Source organism: Lynx canadensis, chromosome D3 (assembly GCF_007474595.2).
Source record: "Lynx canadensis isolate LIC74 chromosome D3, mLynCan4.pri.v2, whole genome shotgun sequence".
NCBI classification, from domain to species: domain Eukaryota; kingdom Metazoa; phylum Chordata; class Mammalia; order Carnivora; family Felidae; genus Lynx; species Lynx canadensis.
Window position 1 is genome coordinate 269768 of NC_044314.2, and position 24753 is coordinate 294520.

The following is a 24753-nucleotide window of genomic DNA, read 5'->3' on the forward strand; positions in this document are numbered from 1 at the left end:
AATCCCTGCCCGGCCAGACCCCCCCGCCCCCCACGCGAAAGCTCACTGGAGGTGATTCCCCTCCTGGTCATGGACGCTGACCCCCCCCCCAGACACCTCAGACCCGTCTGTAGGGGGACAGGGACCCTTGGCGAGTAAAGAGGGAACTGTCACTCACGTCACTGCCCACAGCCCACAGGCACACCACCGAGCCCTGGCTCCCCGAGCGACGAGCGGAGCACCGCTGTGCCTTCCGGCGTCCGCCGTGTTTAAACCGGACCACCTCCGCCAGCAGGCCGAACCTTCTCCAACTAACGAAACCAGGCCACAGAGTTTGGGGGTGGTGCCACCAGGCAGCAGGAAGGACGGTGAAGTTCCCCAAGCAGACAGGGTGCCCGTCGGAGCCGCGAGCACCAGACCGAGGAGAACTTACGTCGAGGGCGAGGCAGGCGCTGTGGGCTCTTGGAAGTGGGCACTCCTCCACCCCGGAGCCCTGGCGTTCGGACAACCTCAAGCCCCAGGCTGGTTCTGACAGAACCGGGGTGAGGAGCCCCGTCTCCTGAACCCCAGCGCACGGAGGCAGCAGGTGCTCAAACACTGCTCTTGGTCCCATCCTCCGCCCGCTGAAGTGTCACACTGGCCATGCAGAACCGACGGGAAGCGGACATATCTCCTGACCTTTCCGCTCACGACAGCCTGAGGTTCTCCGGGACGGCCGCTGGGGAGATGGCCTGAGGCCGAGCTCCATCCAGCTTGTCTGTGGGCAGGCATCCACAGCCAGACAGCCCACGGATACATCTCACGTGGCCTGTAGTGCTGGCTCACGTAGTATTTCAAAATGTTTGTTCTGAGTTAGCTGATAACTAATTCTGCGTTTTGAAAATCCAGATTTATTATATATAACAGATCTTTTTCCGGCTGCTTTCCACATTTATCGTTGGTTTTTAGCAGATTGTGATGTGATACATGTTTGGGATTTGCCAAACGTCTGAAATCTGTGTTTATCTAACATCAAATTTGGAAAATTTTCGGCCATTATCTCTTTAACTATTTTTGTCTGCTCCACACTCCTCTCCTAAACTCAGACGACAGCAACGTTAGATCTTTTGGTCCTGTCCCTACGTCCACTTTTACCCCCAGTTTTTCTCTATTGTTGAGAATGTACGATTTTTATTGATCTGTCTTCAGGTTCAGACTCTTTCTCCTGTTACCTTCATTCTGCTACTGAGCTCACGACGTACATTTTTATTTGGTTTTCTGTATTTTTTAATTTAAGATCTTCTATTTGGTTCTTTTTTATAGCTTCCACGTCTTTGCTGAGATGTTCTGTTTTTCATTCATCTCCAGAGTGTCCGCTCTCGCTCTCTAGAGTGGTTTCCAGCGACCGCAGTGCCTCTGTCACCTGGTTCACGGTCCTTGTTGTCAGCTGGTTCCCGTGTCCTTTGACAGCTGCTGAGATCTTCCTGGTTCCTTCATATGTTGAGTAATTTGGGTTTGTATCCTGGACATTGTTAACATATAATGAGACTGTGTGCCTTATTAAGCCCTATGGAGAATGTCGGGTCTTGTGTTCTAACAGCAGCTGATGTGGGCTGCAGGTCAATTCAGCTCAGTTTTCAAGGCCTCGGCAGAGCCGCCTGGGTCCGGACTGCGCAGGCAGCACTCAGTGGCCGGGCTGGGATGTGGGTGGTGGTCCTCCCCAACATTCAGTTTTCAACGCCTCTGGGATGTAGGTTAGGGCCAAGTCCACGCATGCATAGCTTGGCGTGAGCCCAGGAGTCACACGCAACTTTACAGGATCCCTGTCCCAAGATGTTCCTGTCCATCTCCCTGACTCTGTGCCTCGGGGACACTCCTTTCCCAGGTCCTCTGGCTGGAAAGCCAGGGCTTTAGTGTCCAGGTCCACGTGGTGGCAGGGTGGAGGGAAAGAGCCACAGGATTCCCCTTTACTCTCAGGGGCAGGTGTCTGTCCAGCCACCGCTCACACGGCCGGCCCCAGCTCGGCAGACAGCCCTTCAGGATTGGGACTTGCCTGGAGCCAGGACATAAGAGCAAGGCCAAAACAGCAACGACAACAACCTCGGGCGTCTCCTCACTCTCTGCCCTGGAGGGGGCCCTGCCCCACGCTGGGACCAGTGCAGGAGGCCCCTCGTGGAGCTCTTTCCACCCTACCCAGGGCACAGTGCTGAGTTCCAGGCTGGCAGAGACGGACGGGAAAACGCAACTCAGGTCAGTCATCCGTGTGTCAAGTTGCGGTCTCCTTCCCGTGACCTGCCCGCGCCGGCTGACTTCTTGGAGTCCCCACAGCTGCTCCGTGCCTTCTGTCCGGGCCTGCGGTCGTGCTCAGGGGGAGAGACGGGCTTGCCCCGTGCAGCCTCGTGGAAAAGATCCGAGATTGGAAGTTTGGGTCTGCATTCTGCCACTGGCCGCCTTCCCCGACTGGTCCCTGTGGACATCGGACCTGGTCCACCCTGGGCAGCATGGCCGAGGAGCAGGAGGGACGGTGCTGGCTGCTGTGACATTTCCCATGGGGATTTGTCACCTGCGGTAATCAAAACCCTCCACTTCCCACCCCGTGCCTCTCTCTCGGTCTGAACTGTCCTGGTCTGGAGCACCAGCTGGGGATGTCGCCTGTGGGTGACTCGGCATCATGGCTCGGGGCCTCAGTGGGGCCGCAGGGCAGGGACTTGGGCTAATGGCACCCTTAGAACCGGGGGAACTGTGGAGGTGGGGGGCACACCACGGAGACGAGCTGAGTGAGGGAAGCGGGGTGAACGGGGGACAGAGCTGACAGCACGTGGTCCCCTCCAGGCCTGGGCTGGGCCACCAGGAGGCCGCAGGCACCTGCCAGACTGGGGCCCGGGTGCACGGAGTGAACTGCACCGCGGAGGGCCGGCCTGTCCAAGCTGCTCACAGCCCCCACACTCACAACACCACACTTTCCGAGGAAAACCCACAGCCACAAAGCAAGCGCCTCAAGGAGAAGCTCCAAAAGCAAGCGAGGTTTCTGCCACGAAGACAGGAGGGGAGCAACGGGCGCTCAGAGGAAGAGGCTCGTTCCATTCTACGGACTCAGAGCTCAAGGCACGGTCTCCCCCAGAGACACCCAAGTTTAGGAGGGGACTGACAGACCCTCCTCAAAACACAAGGAAAGCCTAACGAGCCACAGAGACAGTTCCAGCTCAGGCAGCAGGGTCGGGCAGACGGCCGGGCTGGAGCCTTCTCAAGTGGGGCTTTGGGGCTGCAGCCAGAGCCGGAGTGACACCAGCCTGGAAAAGCCCTGTGTCCCCAGCCCCTCAGGGCCAGGCCATTCCTGGGGTGAGGGTGCCGGTCCTTCGACGGCCCCCCGGCCAGAAGCTGGCCCCTCCCTCCACTGGTGGCTCGGAGAGAGACAGGACTCCACACAGCGGCACTCCCTATGGGGCAGGCAGAAAATGCAGCTGAGGTCAGTCCCGGGACCCGAGGCCACCCCTCCCCTGGCGCCCTGTCAGAGCCCCTCTGGGTCCTGAGTGCACAGGTGCACGTGCAGACGTGCGGTCACTGCTCAGACGTGAGGTCACCTGATGTAAAGAACATTTTTAGCCGCACAGACCAGACGCCTCACCCAGCCTCGGCCCTTGAGTCAGCTATGGCTCGGGGTCAGGAATGTGACAGCCTCGCTGAGGCCCCACGACCAGCCGCCTAGGTCAAATATTAACCAAGCTGTTCCCGCCCCGTCTGGTGCAGGAGAAAACCAACACCCTGAGCAATCTGCTTATCAGGAAGGAACGCCCCTGTGCAGACAGCAAGGACTCTGATGTACAAGCTCACGTTGTCACCCCAAGACTGTGTGGTGCCCTGCCCCCAAGACTCCCAGGACCTTCAGTGAGCTGTGAATTCCCATCACTTGCAGCAGCTACGGGACGGAGGAGCGAGCCGCAGAGGTCGGGCTATCACTCTTCAGTATGTCTGGGGTGTCCGGAGTGCCACCCAAGGGAGACCCCGACTCCTCCTCCTACACGGAGCCCAGGGTTTCCACCACGCAGGGAGCCCAGCTGGTCGCCTCCCAGGCCCCAGGCCATGTCCTTCCTGCTCAGGCTGGTAGCCTGGGAGCTGGAGTCCTGGTCAGGCCACTAGCTCCTCCCACACCTGGCCATCCCTACCCCCTCCCACTATTTTAATCCCAGCTCCCATTACCTCATTCTTGGCTCCTGCATTTTTTCCTCTCAGACTACTCCTAAAATACCTCTCACCTCATCCTTGCCCTGCCCCACAGTCCAGAAAGCCTCCCCCACAGCACACAGGTCAGGCAGGCCAAGCCCTGTGGCCTCCCCAGCCCTCCCCTCACGAGCCCAGGCCCAGACCTTGCCCTCCTCCCACCCATCAAACTCCACCCGAAACACATCCCGAAAGAGTAGGTTTTTGTGACCTTAGGTCAGACAATGGTTTCTTGGGCATGACAACTAAAGCATAAGCAACACACACACACACACACACACACACACACACACACACACACACACACAAATACGCTGGACTCCATTCAATTTAAAAATCTTCTGTGCTGAAAAGGAAAACATCAGGAAAGTGAAGACAATCCAAAGGATGGGAGAAAAAACTTGCAAATCATATACCTGACAGAGTTCCAGTATCCAGTGTAGATAAAGAAATCTACAACTCAGTAATAAAAAGACAAACAACCAAATTTAAAAATAGACAAAAGGTCTGAACAGACATCTCTCCATAGACATATAAATGGTCAAGAAGCACATGAAAGGATGTTCAACATCATTAGTCATTAGGGAAATGCAAATCAAAACCACAACAAGATCCCACGTGACACCCACCAGGACAGTGGGGACGTGGGGGAGAGCGCAAGCAGGGGAGGGGCAGGGAGAGAGGGACAGAAGATCCAAAGCAGGCTCTGCATTGACAGGCTGACAGCAGCGAGCCCGATGTGGGACTCAAATTCACGAACTGTGAGATCATGACCTGAGCCAAAGTCAGACACTCGACCAAGTGAGCCACCCAAGTGCCCCAAAACTTTTAGATTTTATAAAGCCCAACATGTATTTTTTATGTTGTTTCCTGTGCCTTTGGTGTCACATCCAAGAAATCACTGCCAAATCCAATGTCATGATGCTTTTCTCCTGTTTTCTTCTAAGAATTCCATTGCTTTAGGTCTTACATTCAGGTCTTTGATCAATTTTGAGTTAATTTTTGTATACGGTGCCAGGTAAGAGTCTAATGTCATTCTTTTGCATGTGGATATGCCATTTCTCAAAACCATTTGTTGAAAAGACTGTCCTTTCTCCACTGAATGATCTTGGCACCCTTTCCGAAAATCACTTAACCATATATGTAAATGTCATTTCGGGACTCTCTAGACCCCTGGTCTATTTGTCTTTATGCCAATAACACACTGTCTTGATTATTGTACTTTTTAGTTATTTTTGAAATCTGAAAGTATGAGTCTTCTAGTTTTGTTCGAGATTGTTTTGACTATTTGGGGGTCCCTTAATATTCCATATGAATTTTAGGCCTGGTTTTTCTATTTCTGCAAAAAAAAAAAAAAAAATCACTGGGATTTCGACAGGGATTCCATTAAATCTGAGATTGCTTTGGGTAGTACTGACATTATAACAATATTGAGTCTTCCAGTCCATGAACATGGGATGTCTTTCCATTTACTTATGTCTTAAATTTCTTTCAGCAGACTGTTTTGTAGTTTTCATTGTACAAGTCTTTTATCTCCTTGGTTAAGTTAATTTTTTTTCAGAAAAAAAAATTTTTTTAGGTTTACTCATTTTTGAAAGACAGAGAGAGACGGAGCACAAGCAGGGGTGGGACGGAGAGAGGTGGGGGGACACAGAATCCGAAGCAGGCAAGCAGGCTCCAGGCTCTGAGCCGTCAGCACAGAGCCCGACGTGGGGCTCGAGCTCACGCACCGTGAGATCATGACCTGAGCCCAAGTCGTACACTCAACCGACTGAGCCACCCAGGCGCCCCTCCTTGGTTAAGTTGATTTCTAAGTATTTTACACTCTTAATATTACCGTAACTAGAATTGTTTTTGTAATTTCCCGAGCGTCCTGCAAGCTGCTCTTGGTGGCACTGGGGGAATTAAGCTGTCGTGTCATTTCCCACATTAAGAAGCTTGAATCTCCTGCCTCTGGCGATGTCTGTGGACTCAGCTTCCTCTCCGTGGATCACGGCCTCCAACCTTGGGCGCTGGCAGCCTCCACTCTGGCCTGCCTCTGACCCATGGAGAGTTCTTTCCCATCACAGAAGTTGAACTTGGAAAATCGAGACACTGTTGGATTCAACTGCCCGGGTATGCCCTACATGCCGGATACAGTAAGTTGCCTACAGGATCTGACCAGTAAACAGTGACAGTGCAGGTGCAGCAAGCACACAGACACAGGCAGGTGGGCTTGGAAGCAGCAGGTGTGGGATCAACATGAGCCCACTTTGAGCACGCTGTGGCCACAAATCCGGTGGTCAGCCTCAGTGAGGCCGCAGGTGCCAAGGGTCCCCAGAGGAGGGGACACCATGCCCCAGCCACCGGACAGGCCTCCCGCCGCACATTCGTATCTGAAAGTGCACACTAGTCGTCTTCTGCCATGCTTCAGTGGAACAGACATCCATCCAGGGAGAAATGGGGAGGGAAGGGCCTGTAAGCCATATCACGGGAGAGGGAGCCAATGCACCTGAGGAGGGTGAGAGGAGGCCCCCAGGGAGGTAGGGTCGCGATGCTGCCTTCACACACACACAACCACCCTGGGAGGGGCTGAGGGTCCGCATGGATCTAGGCAAGAATGCATGAGAGGTTCAGGTACTACTATAGGCTTCGGAGAGAGCCCTGCACAGCTGTAAGTGCTGCACGGGGAGGGAGCTCCCCATCGCAGGAAGCGAGCAAGTGCCAGAGGAACAACCAGTAGGAATGGCAAAGATTCTGAACCAGCCAATCCGGGGGGCCCCTGGGATTCCAACGGACACCCCGTTCCAATGGCACAGGTGACTCTCATCAGGCCAGGCCAGGGGAGGGCCCTACCCAACGCCTTCAAGACTTGCGCCCCACCGGCCTCCCGTTACTCGGAGGACATCTGAAGTCACGGATGGCATCGGCACACCTGCTCCGCCGTGACAAGAGTGAATCCCATGACACAGGGCCCCCACCGCTGAGTGCACCTCTGTGCTCCGCAGCCAGAGCGCTGTCCCCTCGCCCCCCCTCCTGCACTCGGCACGTCCCTCCCACCGTCATGCTTCAGGGCCAGCCTGAAAGAGCGGCGCTCAGATCCTGCACCGCACACCTGCCTCGCGAGAGGGCCGTGGCCTCCCCCAACCCGTCCCACACTCACGTCTCTGCTCACACACCCAGACATCAAGGGCCAACGTGTTCAAACCTACACTGCTCTTTACCCGGCGGTTTCACAAGCGTGACCGAAAACACGGCAGCCGTGTGCGTGCACATTCCGTTCTTACCAACTTGGAGGCACTGGCACCCACCACTGGGTCCAGCGAGAGCCGCGGGGGCCGCCTACCTCATTCCCTCAGTGGACTGGTGGCGATAGTTGCGGTAGAGCTGCGGGACACCCAGCATGGCCTCGGTCAGCACGGCCAGGAAGCCCAGGGTCTCCACAAACAGGGCCGAGTCGATGGACAGGTACGTGATGTAGCCCGCCACGCCCGTGAAGGCCACGACACACTGCACGTAGTCCCCGAAGCTGCTCCAGTGCCAGAAGTGGCGAGGGTCAAAGTCTAGGGCGAGAGGCGAGACAAAGGTAAGCCAGGCGTACGGGTCAGGGCGCCGTGAGGAGAGGACGTGAGCGGAGCGAGGAGGTCAAAGTCAATGGACGTGAGATGGACGTGGGCCGTGGGGCTCCGTGTGCTCTTGGCAGGGCCCTGGCGAGGGAGCTTCTATATTAGTCACCGCAAAGACGTTAAAATCCTTAAATCCTGTGATAGTATAGTGCAGGGGTTGTACCGGAGCCTCTGAAGTCTCTTCCCTGGGTTAGAATCCTCACCCCTTCCTCCACAAGTGGATCAGTTAACCAGGTGTCTCGGTGTCTTCAGGTGTGAAAGGAATAAGGTAACCTACCTCCTACGGTTATTCTAACGGTTACGTGAGTTAATCTTACAAACCCAATGAAGTGCCCAGCCCGTAACAAGGGCCAATAAAAGTATGTACTTATCATCACTACACAGTTGACAGAATGTTATCGTTCGCCTGACAGATAGATGTGTCCCGCAGAAACCAAATCCATAAGCACTCACAAATCGGCAAACTACGTGAAGTTCTTGGGCTTTGGCAGATAAACACAGGAGGTCCTGGGGACAGAAGCGGCGTCAGGGCAGGTCAGGGAAATGGGGACAAATAGAAAGAGAGCTTGAGGGTGCAGGATGCACCCGATCCTGGCCCAGCCCTCAGAATGGCAGGATCTGGAGCCAGGGCGCCTTGCCAAGAAAATGACCCAGCAAGGGCTGCGGGCACGCGCGCCAGTACGGGGCGGCGGGTCCGGCCCTCCAGGGCCCGGGAAGTGCCGGCAGGGAAACAGTCAACCTGCACACATGTGCCTGTCCTGCCAGCCCCGCCCCCCCCCCCCTTCAGGCTCCATTCCCTCACTCTGAGAACACTGCCCAGAGTCTGAGCTAGAAAGGGGGAGCGCAGGCAGGAGGCGGGGCATGGTTTGCAGGTGTGACGTCACACCAGCGTGGGGGTCACCTCCTAGAGCGGGGCAGGGTATGAGCCAGGCTTGCTTCAGGAACAAACCCCAGCTGTAACACGGGGGTGGCCTGAGCATGCAGGGAAGCTGGGGGCAAACACGGACGTGTTCCCTACAGAGAGTATGAAGTCATGAGAGGATGTGACAAGGGGGCGGATCTCAGACCCGGATGAAGTTCCTGACTTTGTGCCCAAGGAGTGGAAAAACAGGGTCAGAACCGAGAACCTGGGCCAGGACAGGGATGGACTACGAACAGACGAGCTGAGGACACCAGGTGAGGTCCAGGGGGCTTTAGGAAACAGGGTCTGAGGTCAATCGGTCACAAGTCTTTCTATTTTAGGTTCTCAAGGAGCAGGTCAACTGGCAAATGACTAACAGAATACCTTTATTACAAAATTTCTGAGAAAAGACTGAGACTGGACCCTTACCTTAGCAGACACAAAAATTATCTCAAAAAGACCTAAACACGAGAGAGAAAACGGTAAGACTCTCAGCAGAGAACACAGAGGGAGAGCATCAGGACAGTGGATTTGTCAACAGCTCCTCAGATATGAGAACAAAAACACAGCAACAGAAGAGAAAATAGACCAATTTGACTCTATCAAAATTATAAACTTCTGTGTTTCTAGGAAAAGAAAACTCTTTGAAATTATTGGTCTTGGCAACGATTTTTGGATAGGACACCAACAATGCAAAGCAAAAATAAACAAGGAGAACTGCATCAAACTGAAAGGCTTCTGCAGAACAAAAGAAACGACCAGCAAAATGAAAAGGAGACCAACAGAATGGGAGAAAATGTTTGCAGACTGTCATGTTATAAGGGGTTTATACCCAAAATATATGCAAAACTCATACAACTCAGTAGCCGAAACAAAAAACAAAAACGAAACAAAACAACCCAATTAAAAAATAGAGGACTAGAACATGTATTTTTCCAAAGAAGACATACAAATGGCCAAAAGACACATGAAAAGATGCTCCACATCACTCATCAGGGAAATGCAAATCAAAACCACAATGAGATACGATCTCACACCTGTCAGAATGGCTAGAATAAAAAAAAAAAAAAAAAAGGGATCAGCGTTGGTGAGGATGTGGAGAAAAGGCAACGCTAACTGGGGCAGCCACTGTGCAGAACAACATGGAGGTTCCTCAAAATATTAAAAATAGAAACACCACATGATCCAGCAATTCCCCTTTGGGCATTTATCCAAAGGAAATGAAATCACTATCTTGAAGAGACATCTGCACCCCACGTTCACAGCAGCGCTATTTACAATAGCCAAAACATGGAAACAACCTAAGCGTCCACACCAAGAGATGAATGGAGAAAGACGACTGGTGTATATATATATAATAGACTATTATTTAGCCATAAAAAAGGGAAATCTCGCTTTTGTGACAATATAGATAGACCTTGAGAACCTTGAGCATAATGCTAAGTAAAATCAGTCAGAGAAAGACAAACACTGTGTATTCTCACTCATATGTAGAATCCAAAAAAGCCAAACTTGTAGAAACAGAGCAGAATGGCGGTTGCCAGCACTGGGGGTGGGGGAGGTAGGGAGACGTTGGTCAAAGGGCACAGACTTCCAGCTGTAAGATGAAGAAGTTCTGGCATCTAATGTACAGAATGGTAACTATAATCAACAATATTGTATTACACACTTGAACGTGGCTGAGGCACCTAGCTGGCTCAGTCGGTGGAGTGTGCGACTCTTGATTTCGGGGTCATGAGTTTAAGCCCCATGTTGGGTGCAGAGTTTACTTCAAGAAGAAAAAAGGAAAAAAAGAAAGGTGTTAAGAGAGTAGATCCTGGGGTGCCCGGGTGGCCCAGTCAGCTGACCACCTGATTTCAGCTCAGGTCACGATCTCACGATTCGTGAGTTCGAGCCCCACAGGCTCGCTGCTATCAGCACAGAGCCTGCTTTGGATCCTCTGTCCTCCTCTCTCTCTGCCCCTCCCCTACTCATGCTTTCCCTCTCCCTCAAAAATAAATAAACATTAAAAAAAAAAGTAGATCTTAAATGTTACCTCCACCCAAAAAAATAAGTAAATAAATAATGTGAAGGGATGGAAGTATTAATGAACCTTACTGTGGTACTTATATCACAATATATAAGTGTATTAAGTCATCACATCGTACATCTTAAATAGGTATATGTCAATAATACCTCAATAAAGCTGAAAAAATGAAATTTTTAAATAGTTCTGTTTCAAATAACAATCAACAGAGTAAGAAGGTGACCCATGCAATGGGAGAAAATATTTGTGAATCAGATATCCAATAAGGAACTTGTATCCAGAATATATAAACAATGCTTACAACTCAAAAAAAAAATTTTTTTTAAGGGGCAACGTAGTTGAACAGACATCTCTCCAAAGGACATCTATAGATGCCCAATAAGCACATGAAAAGATACTCAATGTTATTAATCATTAGGGAAATGAAAATCAAAACCAAAATGAGATACAACTTCACAACCATTAGGACAGCTGCTTTTAAAAACAAAACAAAACAACACAGGGCACCTGGGCAGCTCAGTCACTTGAGCATCCGACTCTTGATTTCGGCCAGGTCGTGCTCTCCCAGTTTGTGAGATCGAGCCCCATGTCGGGCTCTGCACTGAGCCTGGAGTCTGCTTGGGATTCTCTCTCTCCCTCTCTCTCTGCCCCTCCCCGGCTCGTGCTCGTGTACTCTCTCTCTCTCAAAATAAATTAAAAACAAAAAAACAGAAACAATTGTTGGCAATGACAGGGAGAAACTGGAACCCTGTGCACTGTTGGCGCGTATGTGAAATGGTGCAGCCGCTGTGGAAAACAGTATAGAGGGTCCTCACAAAATTCAACACAGAATCACATGACCCAGCAATTCCACTTCTGGGGATACACCCAAAAGAACTGAAAGCAGGGACTCAAACAGATATTCGTACAACCATGTTCACGGCAGCATTATTGGCAATAGCTGAAACACAGAAGCAATTCAGGGTCCACCAACAGGTAAATGCATAAGCGAAATGTGGTCTGAACATACAGTGGAGAATTATTCAGCCTTAAAATGGAAGAAAATCCTGCAATGTGCTAAAACATGGATGAACTGAGAGCATGATACTGAGTGAAATAAGACAGGTACAAGAAAGAAGGGAAAGCAGACCCCTAATGCTGCCCAGGACAGCGATTCTAACAAAGCAAAGGTGGCAAAAGGAACAGCCAGTCGGTCACCACTGCTTCCCAAAGGAAGGGTGAGGCATCCTTCCACTCTGGCAAAGTCCAGTGTCGAGAGGAGAAAGAAAAACCCACGTCAGATGGGTAGTCACACATATAAGCAGCTAGGAGCGGTTAAGGGAATACAAAAGCCAAGAAAATGAAAACTGAGCTGCCACTCTTTTTCCAGTCAAGATGGAACAACAGAGACCAGACTTACTGTCTAAATAGCCACAAACTGGGCAAAATAGATGTCTGCAAAACACTGGACACGAGGCAGTAAAGGACAGGGATCTCTAGGAGATGCAATACAGGTGAAGTGAGCCCCAAACTGTCCCAGGTTCGGCCTGGAGTTTCCAGGGTGCAGAAAATGAAGTGAGAACCAGGCCAAGCCCCCAGAAACCCACAGTGGGGAAGACAGAGCTGGGTCTAGGACATGAGGCGGCTGGAGTTTGCAGGACAAAGCAAGCACCGATCACAAGACCGGGCAAAGAACCGCCGAAAAAGGTAAGCATTCACAGGGTGCGGCATTCCCAAAGGGCCAGGAGCAGTGTCTTCCTTTCGCCAGAATGGGAAACCTCGAAATTCACAGGGCTTTAGGTAGAACATTGCTTCAGCAGTGGGGAGTAACTAGCCCAGGCTGAGCAATGCTCCCACCTAACTCATCTTAAAAGCAAGATCTAAAAAGATCACACTGTTTCCAAGTTACTTAACCACATCCCCAGAACAAAGCTCACAAATATTTATAGAAACTTAAAAATATTCAGCAGATAGCAAGGTAAAACTCACAATGTCTGACATCCACTCAAAAATTACCAAGCACGTAAAGAAACAGGAAAACGTGATCTATAATGAAGAGACAAATAGACCAACCGGAAAAAAAAAACAAAAAAAAATTGGAACCAACATGAATGTTAGAACTGACAAGGGCATCAAAACAGTTATTATAACTATATTCCATTTGTTCAAAAGTTAGGTTGGGATACAGAAAATTATATACATATTTTTAGACTCTACTCCCTCCCAAAAAAACCATCTAGGGATAAAAATCACAACATCTGAGATGAAAAATGAATATATGGATGGGGTTAATATCAGATTAGATGAAGAAGAAAAGATTAGGAAACTTGAAGACATAGGAAGAGAAATTGCAAAATATAAGAGAAAAGAGAATTTTTCAAAAAATAAAAAAATAAAAATTAAAAAAAATAAAAATAAATAAATAAATAAATAATTTTTAAAAATAAAAATAAATTTAAAAAAAAAGAGAAAAGAATTTTTTAAATCAACCGAGCATTAGTAAGCTGTGGAACAACTTCAAAGCACATAATAGTTGTGTGATTAGAGTCCCTGAATTTCAGGGTTGGGGGAAGGCAGAAAAAATTGCTGGAGGAAAAAAAGGGCCAAAATCTTCCCAAATTTTATGGAAACGTGAAGTCATAAATCTAAGAAGTGCAACGGATCCCAAGCACAAGAAACATGAAGAAAACCACACCAGGGCACAACATAATCAAACTTCTCACCAAAACCAGTAATAAGAAGAAAATTATAAAGGCAGCAAGAAAAAAGGATATATTACATACAGAGGAACAAAGAAGAATAATGTCAAGTTGCTCATCAGTAGAAGACAAGACAGCAAGGGAGCAACGTCTTGAACAGACTGAAAAAAAAAACGTGTCAGCTTGGAATTTTATACCTAATGAAACTACTGTTCAACATGAAGGCAGATAATGAAGATTTTTTTCACATTTAACAGCTTAAAAAGGCCGGTGGCTTCGGGTCCCTCCACTACCGTGAAGAGTCCTTGTGGCTCCTTGTTGACCTAACATAGTGAATGCAGTTAGCCCAGGAGGCTAGCCCAACCCGCTACAAGGGTCATTCCCGCCTACTAGGGTTGCTGGGACCTCTTGCCCTCCTTCACCAGATTTTCAGCTACCGATGTTACAAACAATAAAATAATGGAGCATAGAGTTGAGGAAAAGACTTAAACCAGATTTTTCTTCAATCAGTTAAAAATAATGGATCCTGAATCACAGGGACCACAGATTATCAAAGTGACACCTCTTCAACAAATGTTTGCCTCTCGTGCTGGAGCTATCCTGACATCACTAATGGTAACTCCTCTGGATGTTGTGAAGTTTCAACTCCAAGCCCAATGCAACCCATTCTCCAAAGGAAAATGTTTTGTGTAGAGTAATGGACTTATGGATCATTTATGTGTTTGCGAAGCGGAAGGCAACAAAGCATGGTGTAAAGGATGCCTTTTTGAAAACCATTCATTAAAACCAGGCATTAAATCCCTGTGGAGTGGCTTTCCCCCTACTTTAGTGATGGCAGTTCCTGCCACAGTCATTTAGTTTACCTGCTATGATCAATTAACTAATTTTCTGAAATCAAAATTAGGAGAAAATAAAAGTCATATACCAACTGTTGCTGGAATTGTTTCCAGATCACAGTACTGGTATAATTATGAAGTCTTAAAGAAGCCACTGTGTGTGAAATCTGGTTTATATGAACCAACATTTATGATCCACTTTTCTTCTGGGGTAGTCTTGGCTATACTTCCAGCGCATTGTCTGGTTATACTTCTGGGGCATCGTCTGGTTTTTCTGCAGCTATCGCAGCTTTGCCCTTTGACGTGGCAAAAACACAAAAGCAGACACAACTTTGGATATGTGAATGTCATAAAATTTCTATGCCTCTGCATATGTCAGTGTGAACTATCATGAAGAACACTGTTGCTAAGAATGGGTATGCAGGATTATTTACAGGACTCATTCCCCGTTTAATTAAAACTCTTCCTGCTTGGGCCATTATGATCAACACCTATGAATCTGGGAAGGCTTTTCCCAGAAGCAAAATGCTCTAAGACAGCAATACTAGTGATGCTGTTTCAACCTGAAATAACAACCAGAGCCAAATAATAAGTCGGAGACTCTTAGGCAAGAACTCTTTCACCATTATCTTGAAATGATTTTATTATTTTCTATTTTATAATTTAAATAAGTAGTAATTTCTACCTTGCCTCTAAATCATAATCCTAATTTAAAAATAAATTTTGTTACTCTAATTTTTGAGATATTGAAAACGGTATTCCAGAAATCACAACCATTAAATGTTCTTGTAAAGAAAAGAAAAATTATTCCTTAGCGCTGAAAGCAATAATCTGAGAGTTTTATAATTGAGAATGTTTCGGATGCATCATAATACTTTGAATTGTGTGCTGAATGATGTAGAGAGTCTGGAAGAAAAATGCCCAAGTCTTTTACGCACACTTAAATCATATACATAGATATTTAAGTAGTTCAGCAAAGTATATAATAGATAGCAGGCTTTAAATAACATTATTCGCATTTACCAAATAATACCTATTAGATACCTTCTTTAATTCAAATGCATTAGTTTTTGTTTTTTTTTTAACTTCCTGTTGCTATCTTAAGGCTTCACCAGAGTTAGGATTTCTTCACTCAAAGGTATGGCTGTTTTATATCTTTATGAACCAAAATTAATTGTTTATATGATATAGATATTTTTGATAATTAAAGACTCTGTATAATGTTAAACGAAGTCCTTTGGACAGAAGGAAAGCAACACCAGATGGAAATACAGATCTAACATCTTCAGTTTAGATATGGTAACTAAATGGATTGGGGCACCTGGGTGGCTCAGTCAGTTAAGCATCTGACTTCAGCTCAGGTCATGATCTCGCAGTTCATGAGTTCGAGCCCCGTGCTGGGTTCTGTGCTAACAGTTCAGAGCCTGGAGACTGCTTCAGATTCTGTCTCTCTCTCTCTCTCTCTCTCTCTCTCTCTCTCTCTCTCTCTCTCTCCCCCCCTCCCCTGCTCACATTCTGTCTCTCTCTCAAAAATAAATAAACATTAAAAAAAAATTTTTTTAAGATATGGTAACTAAATGGGTAAATGTATTTGATTTTTCTTCTTATAACTTAAATCTCTTTGATACACAATTGACTATCAAACAAATATAAGAAACAGTAGAGTTTTAGCATATATAAAGCTAGATATGCCAAACAATCACAGAGACAGGAGGGGTCAGTGACGCCCTGCAGGTGAGGTTCTCAGCAGCATGTGCAGGTGGCAGGATGTCACTTGAGGCAGACAAAGGTAAGGGTGGACCATAAACCCACAGCAAATGCCCATCAACACGTGAATAAAGAAAGAAAACTTAGGGGCGCCTGGGTGGCGCAGTCGGTTAAGCGTCCGACTTCAGCCAGGTCACGATCTCGCGGTCCGGGAGTTCGAGCCCCGCATCGGGCTCTGGGCTGATGGCTCAGAGCCTGGAGCCTGCTTCCGATTTTGTGTCTCCCTCTCTCTCTGCCCCTCCCCCGTTCATGCTCTGTCTCTCTCTGTCCCAAAAATAAATAAACGTTGAAAAAAAAAAATTAAAAAAAAAAAAAAAAGAAAGAAAACTTAAAATTAGGAAAGAGAGGGGCACCTGAGTGGCTCAGTTAAGTATCTGACTCTTGATTTTGGCTCAGGTCATGATGTCACGGTTCGTGAGATCAAGCACCACATTGGGCTCTGAGCTGACACAGTGAAGCCTGCTTAGGATTTTCTCTCTCCCAATCTCTCTGCCTCTCTCCCACTCGTGCTTGATCACTCTCTAAATAAATAAATAAATAAATAAATAAATAAATGTTTTAAAAAATTAGGGGGCACCTGGGTGGTTCAGTCAGTCGAGCATCTGACTCTTGATTTTGGCTTAGGTCATGATCTCAGGGTCATGGGATCAAGCCCCATCAGGCTCCACACTGAGCAGAGAGCCTGCTTAAGATTCTCTCTCTCCCTCCACCCCTCGCCCCCACTTGCATGGTCTCTCAAATAATAGATAGGTAGATAGTAGATAGATAGATAAATGTGTTAGAAGGAGAACTCAAAAAGAAATTAGGAAAGAGAAATTAGAACATATTTTGAACCGACTGAAACAAAAAAGCTACATCAAGTTGAATGCAGCGCTGGGAAAGACTTGCGGCCGCACGCATGGCCCTCGATGCCCACACTGGAGGGCAAGCACGCTGGGGGGGGAGCAGAGAACAAAGTAAACCCAGAAGAAACAGATAAAGGGAAATAAGAAGGATAACAGAAACCAATATACAGAAGACAGAAAAATAGAGAAAATCAATGAAACCAAAGCTGGTGCTTGGAAAAGATCAATAAAATGGATCAACCTCCAGCCAGAATGATTAGGAAAAACAGAAAAGGTGTGAATGCGCTCCCAATGAAAAAGGTAATACAAATGACCCTATATCCATTAAGATGCTGAATTTGAATTAAAAACTTCCCACAAAGATAACGTCAGGCACAGAGGGCTTTCCTAGGGAATTTTATCGAATATTTGAAGAAGAAAAAGTAACAATCCTCCAAAAACTCATCTAGTAAATTGACAAGTATGGGATAATTCCCAACTCATTCCATGAAGCCAGCACTGCTCTGACACAGAAACCAAATAAAGGTGCTACAAGAAAACTACAGGCCAATATCACTCATGATCATAGATGTAAAAACTCTGAACAGACTTCAGCAAATAAAACCTAACAATATATAAGAGGGTTAGTATATCATGACCAAGTAGGGTTTATCCCAGGAATGCAAGGCTGTGCCAATGTCCATAAATCAACCAATGTAATGCACTATATCACACTAAACTAAAGAAGAAAAACACAGGATCACATCAGCAGATGTAGAAAAAAAGCATCTGACAAAATTCAACACTCGGTCCTGATAAAAATCCTCAACAACTGAAGAATAAAAGGGAACATCCCCAACCTGTGAAAAAAACAACCCCACACAGAACCTGCAGGCAACGATCGTCCTCGTGGGGAGCTGCGAATGCCCTTCCCTAAGATCAGACACAGGGCAAGTTCATGTGCCACCTTCTGCCCGACGCCACACCCGCCTCACTGTGGCGAGTAAGCAAGAGAAAAGAGACGGAAATTTAGAAAACAATACCATATATGATACCCTCAAAAAGTATGAAATACTTAGGGATAAATCTGACAATGTGCAATACCAGTACGTGAAGACTGGGAGGGAAGCAGTGGTGACATTTTAAAAAACGTAAATAAACGGAGACACACACAGTGCTCATGTCCAGAAGTCTCAATGTTGTATGTGTAAGAGTTCCCAGAGCATCCCCAGGTCTGACGATTGTTCTAGAAGGACTCACCCAGGATGAGCTTAATTCCTCCAGCAAAGAACTATTGACAACGTGTGAAACGCTGTCGACCAAGGAAGCTCATCAGAGACTCAAGGCCCGGAGTTTTCATTGGGCGCCGGCCATGTAGACGCTCTCCGCCTGGCACATACCAAAATCCCAGACTTCCAGAAGGGAAGCAGGTGTTCAGTGTCTACCATGTCGGGCCAACAGTCCCGGCACAGAGAGCCACTCCACCGGTTCTGGGAATGAAGCAAAGTCTCCTACAATGCAAGTTCCCGGACACCAGCCAGGGGCCACCTTTGCAAGCAGGCCTCTCCAGAGACCACAGTTATGAGGCTGCTGTGTTAACACTTTCTGTATAATCGTAATTTTACCCAAACTAATCTAAGATCCAAGATAATCCTAATCAAAATCCTAGCATGTTTTTTGTAGAAATTGACAGATTGATTCTAAAAGCCATACAGAAACGCACAGCGTCGAGAGCAAAGTTGGAAGACTAACGCTGCCCGATCCGAAGACTTATTACCAGGCGACAGTAATCAAGACATGTGGCAGTGCCCAGGGCTAGAGAAGCAAATCAGTGCAACAGAACAGAGTCCCCCCACCACAGAAGCTCATCCCCGACAAGCACACAAAGGCAACTTGGTGGAGAAAAGATAGTCTTTGGACGACCATACGCAAGAACAAAGCTGGGCCTGTGCCCACATCATAGACAAAATTAACCCAAAGTGGATCACAGATCTGAATGTAAAACCTGAAACTACAGTCGTACAAACATCTCTGCTAGGACACCAAAAGCCCAATCCCACAAAAGAGCAGACTGATAAAGCAGACTTCTTAAAAGCTGAAAGACTTCTGCTCGCCAAAGGTAACGTTGAGGGAACAAAAAGAGCACCGACCGAAAATACTGCCGACCACACGTCTGACGGAGGACCTACGTCCAAACTAATAAAGAAACTCAAAACTCAGGACGAACAATTTTTGAGTTGGCAGACGTGGACACTTCACCGTGAAGACACAGGATGACAGACAAGCACAGGACAAGATGCTCAACATCCTTCGTGAGACGAAGACCGCAATGAGATTGCCACTACCCACCACAGACGCCTAAAACCAAAGACAGGTTTACACGGTGTAGACGAGGGGGTGGGGCAGCAGGAACCCACACACTGCTGGGGAGACAGCGGACGGCTTCCTAAAAAGTTAAACACGCACTTACCACGGGATCCAGCCCGTGCACTCCTAGGTACACACCCGAGAAAAGAAAGCATACGTTCACATAGAGACCTGTACCCACGTGGCCACGGCAGCTTCGTCTGTAACAGCCAAAAACTGGAAGTGACCTAAACGTCCGCCCCCCGTGAGTAAGCAGAAAAACGGCAGCACAATCAAGACGGACTAGCGAGGAAGGACCCACTGACGCGCGCTGCGATGTGGACAAATTTCAGGGTAATTCTGCCGCGTGAAAGAAGGCAGACAAAACAGAGCACACACCATGTGATTTCATTTACGCCCAATTCTAGTAAAGGCGACGAATGTGTAGTGATGGAGAGCACACGGGAGCTGCCTGCTTGGGGGGTGGGGGTTACAAAGAGGAAATTTTGGGGGGTGAGAAGCACGTTGTCTCAGATCACGGGTGAAGGTTCCATGGTGAACACGTGTCAAAACCTACCCAAACCGCACACTTTAAACACGTGTTCACCTCGCACCGATCACACCGCAGAAGAGCTGCGAAAAGCCAGCTGAGCTGCCCGAAGCTCAGGGAGAAGGTTCCAGGGGCCGGGGGCGCACCAGAGCCACACAACCAGGGCAACAGGGCCCCCCAGTCCTCAGGCACCGCGGCGGGGCGCCCGTCCGTCCGTGACAGCAGCCCCAAGCCTCCGGAGCCCTGCCCACGGTCAACCGAATATGACGGCAGTTTTCCCCGAAGCTTTGCCGAAGCTTTTTCCCCCTCCAAGACGAGACCCAGGCTACTGCCGGGTCCCAGGCCTTACCTCCGCAGGTCACGGCACTTTCCTTGGGTGGCTGGAGGGACACGCTCCAGCCCGCGGGGGACCCGAGCCCACAGGCGCCCCTTGCATGCACCCTGCCATGCGAGCCTGTCCCCTCTGCTCCCCGCGGCGAGTGCCTGCGGGCTGGAGCGCTGTGTGGGGGCCCATGTCGTTCCCACAGCGACAGTGACGTGATGGTGACGGTGACACCCACCCCAGGCCGCACAGCCACCCGAGGGAGCCCAGCAGCATCACCTCCACAGCCTAGGACTTTCAAGTTCGCTGCTCTCCTGCCGCCATGGGGCTCTTAGGAGCCACGTTCCCCAGACCACAGGACACACGTCCACCTCTGTGGGAAACAGCCATCAGAGCCTCTGGGCTCACATTCCTTCTCCCTCACACATGGGGGACCTCGCCTTTTCTGTGGGACCATTTCCTAACCTGGAGTTACAGGGGGAGGCATCACGGCCCACGCACACGTCCCCTCTGGTAAGGCAGCGGGTCCTCCAAGCAACTCGGACATCTGCAGGGACAGCCGAGGACACGGAGGGCTTCCCGGTTTTCCCTGACTCCGGCCTCTGTGCTCACGGGCAGAGCACTCAAACACGTGTCCACGGAGCACATAACAGGGACACATGAGAAGCAGCCCCGGGTGGCCCCTGGCCCCGAGGACACCGCCCCTGACGCCGCTCCCACCACCACACCCCCTCTGCGCGCCTGGCCCCCAGCAGCACCATCCTTCCTGATTCTTCCCCACCAAGAAATTCTGCAGAGGGTACCTGCACCCCTAGTGCCCGGCGTCCCTCCCCACACACAGCGCAGGAGGGGACTGTCCCACACGGACCCGGGGACCCTGCATGACAATCCTCACCAGGGACAAGTCTCTGCCAACAGCACCCAGGAGGTACTTCAGCGCAGAACGCCGATTACCAAGGGCTGTCCCAGATCCTTCTGCGCACAAACGTCTTTAACAAGGAAAACGACACTTGAAGGACACAGCAGTCTCTTCTTAGATTAAGGCTGGATTTTCCCTAAAGACTCCTTCTCCAACAGAACTGCAGCTCTGAAGGTTTCCACAGATCCCAGCCCCTGTGCAGACCAGCTTGCCTGCGCTAAACTTTGCAGATTAGCAGCCCCCCGGCAGGACTGGCTTACTTTGCCTGCACCTGTACCACCAGATGAAGGCAGAAGGGATCGAATTTCCATCTGCAGCAGAAGCGACCTGAGAAGGACCGTTTCTAAGCCCAACCAGTAATTTTACCCAAGAGTGTGAGACAAACACGCTTTTGAATGTCATTAAGGAAACAAAACAAGACAGCCGAAGCTTGAAGGAACATAAAAATGGCACCCACGGAAGCCGCGATGAGGGCAGCGGCCCCGGGCACTAGTACACCCAGCAGCGTGCGCACAGTGCACACGAGCCGACCTGGAGGTCTGGTAGTGCCCTAGTGCTCTCACCACAGCGTCACCCACCTGCAAACACACGAACCGCTCGGTGGCAAAGGGCTCCGCCGCAAAGCCTCAATCACGGGCACGCGGCAAGGCCCGGCAGGGCCAGCCCGATGGCCACGTGTGTCAGCCCCTCCGGGGCCAAAGCTCCCGCAAAGGGCAAGGGGAGTGGGGTGCGCACAGAGCGCCAAGCTCTGGGGCTCATCAGGCCCCTGGGCCCGACTCCCCAGTGAGAGACCTGAGGCCAGAGGGGCCTCGTCCACTGTCTCTGCCTTCTGGATTCCAGAAGTTAGCAGAGCCTCCTTTGGGCGTGTCCTCAGCACCTCCTCAGTGTGACGGCCGTCACCAGGGGACCCCAGAGAGCAGCTCAGTCTCCACCACCTGACCCCTCCTGGCACCGAGCCGGTCCCAAGGCAGTTATCCTGAGACCCCGGGGAAGACTGAGGGCTGCTGCCGGGGAAAACGCACACATCCCAGGTTTATCTCCTAAGACAGCAGCACCAATAAAAACTGAACACTTTTAACGATCTATAAAATAAACATCATTCAGCATTCCCAGGACAGTTGAAGAAGAAATATTCCTTCTGAATATATATGATTTACAATAAAATGACAACACAATTTAGAAAACGGCAAGGGACCTAAGTAGACATTTTTCAAGGACGACGCACAAATGACCAAGAAGCTCATGGAAAGATGCTCCGCATCACAGGTCGTCAGGGAAGTGCAATCACAGCGTCACTGAGATTCCACTTCACAGCGAATATGACGGGAACGAAACAAGACCATAAAAACTTTTGGTGAGGACATGGAGAAACCGGGAATGTAATGTGCAGCTGGTGGGAGTATCGGAAAACGTTCTGGAAGTTCCTCAAACGACTGAACACGGAGCTACCTGTGGCTAGCAACACTCCCATGTGCGTGCCCAACGCACCGTGTACAGACTCGTACACGAGTATTCACAGCTGCATTATCCCTGAAGGTAGAAAGAATCCAAGTGTCTTTCGATGGATGAAATGGATAAGCAACACGCAGTCTATCCATATAACGGATCTGGCTTGGCCTTGGGAAGGAATGAAGCCCTGAGGCCCGCTACCGCATGGATGAGTCTGGAAAACAGGGTGCTGAGTGAGAGAAGCCAGTCACAAAAGACTGCATCTGGTATGACTCTCTTGTGTGAAATACCCAAAACAGGCAAATCCAGAGACAGAAAACGGAGGAGTGGTTTCCCGAGGTTGGGGTCAGGGGGACATTGGGAGGGATAGGGTTTCTTTTTGGGGTGATGGAAACGTTCCATAATTAAACCTTTTTTTTTTTTAAGTGATTTCTACACCCAACACGGGGCTTGAACTCAAACTCCAAAGTCACATGCTCTTCTGAATGAACCAACCAGGTGCCCCAAGAAATGTTCTGTAATTAGATAGTGGCGATGATAATACAACATTGTGAAGGTACTAGAAACCATTGAACTGTGTACTTTAAGGTGATTAAAATGGTGAATTTGCTGTGAATTTTATCTCAAGAAAATTTCAAGGGTAAATTTTACGGTATGTGAATTATACCTCAAAAGACAAATTTTAGCGAACAAAATAGTTTTAATGTATATGATATTTTATAGAGAAAAATACAGATATAAACAGCCATGTTAGTAAGTATATTTTCTAATGCTGGAGTTAAAATACTTCTTTTAAACTTCAAGTATAAGGTGCTGTCCTTTGTATCCTGGATCATTTAAAATAAATTCAGCAACCCATGCACCCATCAGGTGTAACTGATACATTGCAGTGAATTAAACCAAGCGGTAGGGAGAGAAAAGTGGGAACTAGATAAGCAAAAATGTCAGCCGAGGATAATACTGGGTAAATACAGAAAGCATGAAATGAGATTTGCAATGAGGAACACAGAAGATGCTTTTTAAAAAGTACAGATTCCTGATCTGTGTCAGATAGAACCAAACTTTTTCTACACTTCTGAGAGATTCCTATGTCCACACAATTTCATTAATAAATACTAAAATAAATTTTAAAATAAACTTAAAGAGAGTTCTGGCTTCCCTCTCAGGAAAAACAGGTGCTGTACCCGGGCACAGGGGAAGGCAGCCCCACTCTTCAAAAGGAGCCCCCGATGTTTCCGATTCTGTGTCTCCCTCTCTCTCTGCCCCTCCCCCATTCATGCTCTGTCTCTCTCTGTCCCAAAAATAAAAATAAAAAAAAAAAAAGTTGAGAAAAAAAAGGAGCCCCCGAGGTGACCCCTGCACCTGCAGTGAGTGTCCCGGGAGAGGTGCGGGTAAGGAGCCCGCGCTCCAGGCGCTGGGACAGGACACGGGAGGGCCAACCCGAGTCACACCCCCTCAGCATTTTCACAACCTGCACACCGACCAAGATGGGATGCGTTAGGTCCCACAGGGTGTTTTCTAGACAAGACTTGAAAGCAAGGAGTTTAGCGCTGAACAGATGTGTGCAGGGCGAGGGACAGGCCAGCCTCCTCCCAGCCACGGTCAGCCCTCCCCGCCCCTTAACTGCTGCTCGGAGAACGGCTGATAGCCACGAGGGATTCCTCATTACTTAAACGTCTGGAAGTCCCTACCTGTCAGGGCAGTGGCTTCCCTGGGTTGGCAGACTGACCCCTTCCTTGCCCGCAGCCCACGAGGGTTCCCATTCAGCCTCACCCCCTCCAGGTTCACCGTCTGGAGAACGCGGACAGGGAATCTGCACCAGAAGACGGCGTCCTGATGGGCACAGGGACCCGATTTCTCACCCGCTGGCGTTCTGATGCTCCAAAGGCGACGAAAGAGATCTGGTCTTTCTAAGAGGATGCTGAGCAAGCCGCACGTGAAAAGAGCAGGCACTTTGAGGAAGCTCGTGAGTCAGGAGGAAAGTGCAGGAAAAACACCGCAATGCTGGCTCTGGCTCCAGATGCGAACAGACAGCTGTACCCGGAAGCTGTTTCCCACCGGAGCCCGAAGGGGCCGTGGTGACACTAACTGCCTCACAAGCCCCCAGTGGACCCCCCCCCAGAAGACAGGCTGAGTGGTAAAGCCTTCCCTCAACTGTCACACCCCCACCCCACATGCCCCACACACTACACGCTTCAGCCACACCAGACCACCTCCCTACCCTCACCCAGGCAGCCCCTCCCCCAAGGCCAGCTCAGACAGACCCAAGCCCCCCCCATCACCAGCCTCACCACATCTGTCTTCACTTTCCCCCCTGACCCCAGTCCTCTGTCCCCCAGCCCCCTCCTTGTCCC

At 49.2% G+C, this 24753-nt stretch overlaps 1 protein-coding gene and 1 pseudogene across 16 annotated transcripts in view; one reads left to right on the forward strand and one right to left on the reverse strand.

The window, feature by feature from the left end:
* The window catches only part of SLC66A2 (solute carrier family 66 member 2), a 53717-nt gene that overhangs the window by 2169 nt on the left and 26795 nt on the right, over positions 1-24753 (reverse strand). For 11 of the 16 annotated variants that reach the window (XM_030292545.1, XM_030292544.1, XM_030292549.1 and 8 more), the window contains one exon: positions 7502-7718. The exons of 3 other annotated variants lie outside the window; for them this stretch is intronic. In XM_030292545.1, the coding sequence (XP_030148405.1) occupies positions 7502-7718 (217 nt within the window). Of the gene's footprint in view, positions 1-7501; positions 7719-19283; positions 19381-24753 lie in introns of all 16 variants that reach the window. 2 more of the 16 variants (XM_030292554.1, XM_030292552.1) reach the window with 1 other exon arrangement.
* Positions 13906-14770, forward strand: LOC115498834 (annotated as a pseudogene).